Here is an 8599-nt window from a genome sequence, read left to right on the forward strand (position 1 = left end):
CTCAGCTTGCTCCCCGGGCATTGCCCAACCAATCAGTTTCATGCATCTTATTTTTCAGTTGACGCACACACACTACTGATTCCTTGCATGCTTCAACAAGCTTTAGTTTATAGGAAGCATGGTTCCTGTTTGAAACTTAGCTGTGAGAAGACCAACTACATGTTCCACCAAAAGCTATACACTTTTTGCCAGCAGAAGCTATGTACTATGACTGGCTTACAATGAATTCACAGCCCTTATTTCTAAGATACTGATTTCTGAAGAGAACTTTTACAGAGGTTATCATGAGGACATGACCTTGCTATGCCAGTTCAGGGTGCCCTGTCGCATTTGCAATACCTAGGGAAGTTAGAGGTTCCCAATTACCTTTTTTAAGGAAGAGTCATTGGGAAGGAGGTAGAAGTGTAATTTCATGCTTTGGACTCGAAGGTCTTGATACAGTAGGGCCACCGCATGGACTTTTATCTTTCGCTTGAAAACAACTCCACGAGGAGAGAACACAGGGTTTTTCAACTCCACATGATACGATCCCACTGAGTCTGGCTTCTCCAAGCTCATGCCTTCTTCAATAAAATGTGCCAGATAGATGTCAGGACAGCCTTTACCTGACAAAGGAATACAGAGGAAACCTATTCTAGCCACAGCAGCTGGCTCAAGACACTGCATGTGGAAAAAGCTCTTTCATTACTAACGCCTTTAGCTCACACAGTCCTGGTTCAAAACATAACGATAGAAATACCTTATGCTACATCTTGTGTTTGAATAAACACTGAACTCTCTTTTTTGTATGCTTTGGTAGCTTCTTAATAGTCATCTGACATTATGATTCCACTTCTGTGGTTGTCTTTTATGAAATCCTGGGGGTTGTAATTTTGTAAAATGCTAGAGTCTGCTGGTTGAGTCTTGCAAAGCTCACCTTCAAACTACAAAGCCCAGGATTCCAGATGATGGAACTCTGGAATTTCAAGTAGAACCTAAGGGTTCTAAGCAACCATAATGTGCAGACTTATTATTATTTTATTATTATTATTTACAGTATTTCTATGTCGCCTTCCTCAGCCCGAAGGTTACCCAAGGCGGCTTATAAATTGTCAGCAATTTGATGACACACAGTCATAAAACATAATTAAAAACATTTAGCACACATTATAAAAACCAAATAAAAATAATTAAAAACATATAATCACCAGTGACTTCCTGTTAACTCATTTACCAGAAGCATTGTCTAAGCTGTTCCATGCTCACTTTTTCCTAGTTCCATGTTATCTGTTACGCTGGAAGTCCAAAAGCTTATTCAAAGAGCCAGGTTTTTACTTTTTTCCGAAATGCCAGGAGGGAGGGGGGCAATCTAATATCCCTAGGGAGGGAGTTCCATAGCTGAGGGACCACCACTGAGAAAGCCCTGTCTCTCGTCTCCGCCAGGCACGCCTGCGACGAAGATGGGATCGAGAGAGATATGTTCGGACAGGTAAACTGTACCTTAAATGTAACTTTAGGCCCCCTCTATACTGCTTTATAATCCAGATTATCAAATCAGATAATCCATATTATCTGCTTTGAACTGGATTATATGATTTTACACTGCCATATAATCCTGTTCAAAGCAGATAATCTGTATTTTATATGGCAGTGTAGAAAGGGACACTAGACAAAACTGGCAGCTGGCTATCAAGTGAGTTTCATCTGGTTCATCTTGTATTTTGCTGATCTCAGACCTTTCTAAATGGTGGTAAAAAGGAAGGAAAGGAGGCAGGGCTGGGTGTCATACATATAAAGGCAGTCCCAAAGTTATGAACATGATGGGTTCTGTAGATTTGTTCTTAAGCTAAATTTGTTCGTAAGTCAGAACAGGTACATTTTAAAGTGTAATTCCAACCAAAAATGTATATTTTTAAAGCTCTGGAGAGCAAAGGGAAGGGTTAACACACATGTGGTGTTTGGTTTGCAGTCTGTGTCCCTGTTCAGAAGATTTCACTCACTTTCTGTCCCTGTGATGATTGGACTTTGAAAAATGTGGCTGGTTGTGGAAACAAGGACTGGTGAGGAAGCTTCAGTGAAGGCATCTTTTCTCCATGATGACTCTTCCAAGAGTGAACTTCCCTTCCTAGAGGCAGATTTAGCTCACTTCCTGTTGTCTCACCCCCGTTCTTAATTATGAATCATTTATAAGTCAGATGCTTGTAACTTGGGAACTGCCTGTATATTGGTATCTTCTTGTAATATCATGGAAAGGACCCTTGTAGACGTTTAGGTGAACCCCTAACTTGATGCAAACATTTCAGAGCTTTTGCTTAAAGAGTGAGACTACTCTTTTCCCAGTAATTGGTTCTGTACTAGTTGCTATTATTGTTAAAATATGCATAAAAGTAACGGTGAATCTTAAATTAGTATTATGACAAATACGAATGTATTAACTTTTAAAAATAATATTCTAAACTGGGCTTTTACTAGGAAATTTGCAGGTGCACAGCTGTTAGTTAGCTCTCCTCTTTAAGATTCCTCCAGTTGTATATTCAAATTCTGTATATTATGTATATTCACATTCTGTGTCCTGTTATACCTTCAAGACAAAGGAAGTGAGGAAAGTGAACGGCTGCCACAGCCTCTTTGGGGTGTGCCTGGATGTTGAGCAAAGGCCCCACAATATCACATTGCTTTTTATGTTCTTCGTTGAGATAGTCTGACCATAAATCAAAGTAGTAGGTGAAGGTGACAGCTGCTCTCACATCAAATATCAGATCAGTAATACAGCAGCGGAAGGAACCCATCTTGGCGCAGTTCAATCTGAAAACAATAAAAAGAAAGACAAAAGGGAAAGAGAATTTGAGCATGGATCCATATAGTTTCAACTGATATTTTTCCAAGAGGTCTGAAGTACTCTAGGATCACATTGCAACTTAGATAACTTTTTGAATTATCTGTTTCTTTTGTTCATCTGAATGAGACACAAGTGAGTGAATGGCCTGTAGAATTGGCCTTTTAGCCAAGTATACAGTTATTTGAGGCTGCTTCCATACGGCACTAAATCACAGGTTTTAAACAGGAGCAAAAAATTTCAGGACTTCAGAAGAGGTCCACATACAGACTTGTTGGTCCTGGGATTTCTGTCTCTCTTGTCCAGACTTGATGCTTTGTTTTGAGATTTAGAGGCTCCCAAGATGGCCGCCACGGGACTTCCACCATTGCTTTAAAAACAGCGAGATGCAGATGTGCGGAGATTCGGATATGCAGATCACTCCAAAAGTTCCATTCTTTGTCCCAAAACTTGTGCTCTATTTGACTAACTGCTTACTTTTCTAACAGGATTTCTTAACTATCTCTCATGAACAGGAATCCCTAACTCTCTGTCCTTCACAAACTGCAATCCCTAACTAACGGTCATTTTTTAAAAAAACTCTCCCTCTAACTCCCCTCCTTTTTGAACTTTTTTTTTAAATATATCTTTATTAAAAGAAGTTTCTTTACATGGGGATAGAAAGTAGAAAGTGAAGGGGGAAGAGCAGAATAAAGGAAGAGATGAGGGAAAGAGATCGAGGGGAGAGAGGGGGGGGTAGGGATGATAGGGGTAGGCGTGATAGGGGTAGAATAGGGGGATTGATAGGGGGGAATAGGGGAGAGATAGAGAGAAGGGAAAGAAAAAGAAAAAAAAGAAAGAAAAAAGAAAAAAGAAAAAAAGTAAAAGAGTTGGAGACGGATGTTATGTGTCTCTCTCGTTGACTTCCTTCGTATCTTCCAAGTGGGTTTTCCTTTTCCTTCTTCTGTCGTTCATGTTTCATTCATGTGCTCTCTTCTATTTAGTTTTCAGTGTTTTTATTTAATTGATCTATGTAATTTGTCACCTTCATCCAGTCAGTTTCTTTGATTGGTGTTCCTTTATTCTTAGACATCAGGTATGACAGTCTGTCCATATTTCTTATGTCAAGTATTTTTTCCAGCCAGTCCTTTATGTCCGGTATTTCTTCTTTTTTCCAGAGTTTCGCATAGCACATTCTGGCTGCTGTGTATAACAGAAAAAGGAGTTTCTCTGTGTTTTTTTCTATTTTTTCTTCCATCATTCCTAATAGAAAGGCTTCTGGTCTGAATGTGTGTTTCGTGTTTAGGATTTCCTGGGTTGTTTTATGTATTTTTTTCCAATATACTATTGCTTTTGGGCAGGTCCACCATAGGTGGAAAAAAGTGCCTTCCGTCCTTCCACATTTCCAGCAGTTAACATTTATATTTTTATATGCTTTATTCAATTTTTTTGAGGTCATATACCATCTATGAGCTATTTTTAGCCAATTCTCCTTTAGATCTGTTGCATATGTGTATTTAATCTTGGTTCTCCAGATTTTTTCCCATTCTTCTATTCTAATTGTTCTTCCCAAATTTTCATTCCATTTTTTTATATATTTCTTTTCTCCCGTTATTTCTGAATTCCATTCTAATAATTTCTTATAAAGTTTTGTTGTTATCTTTCTATCGGATTTTAATATTTTATCCCAGAACACCTCTTCTTCCTGGAAACCATTCCTTCTATCTTTCTTATAGCATTCCAATATTTGTCTGTATTGAAACCATGATTTTTTTTATTTATCGAATTCATTTCTTGTTGTGTTTTTAATACCACCTCACCGTCTTCTTTTTTTAGTAGTTCTCTATACCTCGGCCAATTGTTCCATCCCATTTCTCTTCTCTGTGTTGCCTCTAATGGGGAGAGCCAATAGGGAGTTTTTCCACAGATTTTTGATTTATATTTTTGCCAGATTTTTATAATAGATGATCTAATGAAATGATTTCCGAATTTTTTCTCTTTTTTAAAACCATCGTACCATAAGTAATGATGCCAGCCTGTTCGCAAATTGATGCCTTCTAGGGTAAGTAATTTTTCTTTTTTGAGTTCTGCCCAATCTTTGGCCCACATGAGGGCACTAGCCTCGAAATATATTCTCAGGTCCGGCACTGCAAAGCCGCCCTTCTTTGTATCTTCTATCATATTTTTCTGATTTATCCTTGCTTTTTTTCCTTGCCAGATGAATTTCAGTATGTCTTTGTTCCAATCCCTTAATATATTTTGATTCCTAATTATCGGCAAGTTTTGAAATAAAAAAACCATTTTGGGTAATATTTTCATTTTCACGCAGGCAATTCTCCCTAAGAGAGATAGATTCAGGTATCTCCAACTTTCCATTTCTTTTTTTATTTTTTTCCATCCCTCTATGTAATTGTTTTGTAATAGCTGTAGGTTCTTGGCCGTTAACACGATTCCTAAATATTTTAGTTTAGTTACTATCTGGATGTTCCATTTTTCTCCTAATTTCTCCTTTTCTTTTTGTGTAATATTCTTTGTTAGGGCTTTCGTTTTATCTAGATTTAATTTAAAACCCGTCACCTCTCCGAATTCATTTATTGTTTTAATCCATTTTCCCAGGTTTTTCTCCGGTTCTTCAATAATACACATGATATCATCGGCATATGCCCTTAGCTTGTATTCCTGACCATATATTTTCATACTTTCCAATTCTTTATCTTCTCTAATTTTTTCTAGTAAGACTTCCAATGTCAAAATGAATATTAAGGGAGAGAGGGGACATCCTTGTCTGGTCCCCTTCTCGATTTCAATTTTTTCTGTTTCTTTTCTGTTAATCCAAATTTTGGCCTCTTGTTTATCGTAAATCGCGTTTATCATATTTTGGAAATAAAATCCTGAATCCATCTCTCTCAAAAGTGCCTTAAAAAATTCCAATTAACCTTATCAAAGGCCTTCTCTGCGTCAAGGGCTAGAAACATAACTTTCTTTTGGTTGTTAATGTCATAGTATTCAATTAGATCTAAAATCGTTCTTACATTCTCCTTCTGTTGTCTGTTTGGCAGGAAGCCAGATTGTTCTTCTTTAATTCTATTTTTTAATACATTTTTTAGTCTGTCCGCAATTATAAAACTAAATAATTTATAGTCCAGATTCAGCAACGAAATAGGCCTGTAATTTTTCACTTTCTCCGGGTCCGAATTTTCTTTGTGTATCATTGATATATTCGCTTGTCTCCATGAGTTTGGAATTATTTTGGATTCTCTTATGTTGTTCATAATCTTTCTTAGGTAGGGTGTTAATTCTTCCCGGAAAGTTTTATAATAAGCCGCTGAAAAACCGTCTGGTCCTGGAGCCTTATCTGTTTTCAATTTACTAATTGCTTCCTTTATCTCTAGATCTGTAAACTCCTTATTTAGGTTCTCCCTTTCTTCTTCTGTAATTTTTGCTATTTTTCTTTCTCCCAAGTATTTATGGATCTTTTCTTCGTCTATATTATCTTTCTTATACAGATTCTTGTAAAATTCTGTAAATTGCATTTTTATCTCCTCTTCTTGTGTATATACTTTCTCGCCTTCTTTAAGTTTTGTCACGTATTTGGCTTCTTTATTCTTCCTTAGCTTCTTTGCGAGCCATTTTCCAGGCTTGTTCGCATTCATAAAGTGGTTTTGCCTCAGGTATCTTAGTTCTTTTTCTCTTTCGTCCAGTTCTAAGTATTCCCTTTGTTTATGTAGTACTTTAAGTTTATTTGTAATTCCATTGTTGTCAGGGTTTTTTTTCAGATTTTCTTCTTCTTGCTTGATTTCTTGCATAATCGCCTCCACTTTTTGCTTTTTCATTTTGTTTTTTCTTGCTTTCTGCTGGATAAAGTTGCCCCGCATAACAACTTTACTAGCTTCCCATAGAATGTATAGGTGAGTCTCTTCTTTGTCATTTATTTCGAAGAATTCCTTCAATTTTTTTCTGTTGTTTTCGATGTCCTTCTGAAGAGACAGCATGACCAGGAAACCTTTGTGTAGTACTTGTAGACCAAAAATAACAACAAAAACTTAAAATCATTGCTAAGTTTAATAAAATATTTGCATTCTTTAAAAAATGTTAATTTGTGTTAATTCTATGTAATGTAACTATATAAAGGTTTCCTGGTCATGCTGTCTCTTCAGAATATTTTTCAGACTTCGGGCTTGCTAATAACAGAACTCAGTTCCATGCTTGTTTAGTCTGTCAATTAGTTTTGTTTTGGAGAACGCAGCCCGAGGAGAATAGACACCTCCTTTTGAAGGAAGCAAACTCTTGTCCTTCAGAAGTGCCACGCCAGCCTGGACCATTGCAATGGGTGTGGCAACATAGGTTTTTCTGGCTTTCAGTTCTGAAAACCCGTGTACTAGTACATCTGTTTCCGTTTCATCCAACAAGTCATTTTCAATGGCCAAGGTACTAGTCCACTCAAGAGCTCTTGACTCAAAGTTGATCTTAAGTATGTTTTTATAAGTTTTAATTTTGAAAAACTCCACGGATACTGGAAGTGTTATCAGAATTCTCAATGCAATATGTAACAAAATTTGAAAAAAAATGTTCTGGGTTTAAAGTGTTCCTGTTTAACTGTGTGGTACTTACTTTGAAAGTAGTTGTTATACTCCAAAAACTGCCACAAATTATGTTGAATTGGTTGAGACTCTATGAGATATTCATTGAACAACTATAGCAAAATATGCTGCAGGGTATCCCGCAAAAACAGTTTTTTGCAGTTTAATAAACTTTTCCCATGTTTTTTGGATAACCAATTAGGAAATGACATTTATAACCCAGGAAAAAATAGTGTTATACTGTGTTATGTGTTCCTGCATGATAGGGGTAGGACTGGATGGCCCTTGGTATCTCTTCTGGCTCTATCATTCTATGAAGCTCTCTTAGCCAATGGTCTGGGAAGTGACCTCCTGGGACCACTAGCCCTTGGCCAGATTTCAAGGGAGTTCAACTCATGCACCAGTCTCTCCCTTCACAACAATGATGATATATTCCAGTTCAAAGCAGAAAATGTAGGATTTTATTCCGCTGTGTGGAAGGGGCCTGAGATTACGCAACTTCAGGTATAGGTACCTGAGTATGTCTGCCTTCCCTTTGCCTTCTCCCTATCCTTTTCCTCATAGCTATTCTCTACACAGCACAATACAAATGTCTCAGGTTTCTTGGTTTTTAGGCTTCTCCTTGGGGTCATTTGGAGATCTGATTCAGGAAATTGTATTGGATGGACCGCATTCGCTCTAGTTTCTTAGATATCGTTATCAAGGTTTTCTATGGGCAAAGCAGAGTGAAGAGTGATATATGTCATATGCCAATTTAGCTCTGAATGTAAAAGAATATGAAAGAACTTAATTGCCAGGGCTGTATGCTATGAAATCAGGGGAGTTGTAGTTTGCTGAGGGTCTGGGACTATTTTGCTCTTGTAAAACTACAACTCCCATGATTCCCTAACATGGAGCCCTGACAGTTAAAGTAATGTTAAATTGCATTAATTCTACAGTAATGATTCTCCCCCTGTCATCTACAAAGAGGGAGCTCTTGCAAAGAAGTGTCTCCCAAATAAAGAAGTGGGAATAAAGACCCCTTCTACACTGTCATATAAAATCCAGAGTAAATTTGAGCTTCAGTTACATCAGGAGAATTCTTTGGGACTTTCCTTCCTAGGCTTTTCCCTCATTTATTAAAGGGAGGTAGCATTTTAAGAAGGCCCTTTCTATAATAACTGTATTGGAGCAAGGCAATAATAGATTACATAATAATTTAATGACAACCCGGACTGGCCCAGGA

The 8599-nt window shown here is 37.3% G+C and overlaps 1 protein-coding gene across 1 annotated transcript; it reads right to left on the reverse strand.

Annotated features, from left to right (window-relative positions):
• Nucleotides 1–471: 471 nt before the first annotated feature.
• Nucleotides 472–2768, reverse strand: LOC137097325 (caspase recruitment domain-containing protein 8-like; the record flags this gene model as incomplete). The annotated part of the gene is made up of 2 exons (XM_067469604.1): nucleotides 2561–2768; nucleotides 472–605 (listed from the first exon to the last, which is right to left on the reverse strand). Coding segments are annotated over exons 1-2 (342 nt in total), but the record flags the coding sequence as incomplete, so codon positions are not given.
• Nucleotides 2769–8599: the final 5831 nt, after the last annotated feature.

Source organism: Anolis sagrei, chromosome 6 (genome assembly GCF_037176765.1).
Source record: "Anolis sagrei isolate rAnoSag1 chromosome 6, rAnoSag1.mat, whole genome shotgun sequence".
NCBI classification, from domain to species: domain Eukaryota; kingdom Metazoa; phylum Chordata; class Lepidosauria; order Squamata; family Dactyloidae; genus Anolis; species Anolis sagrei.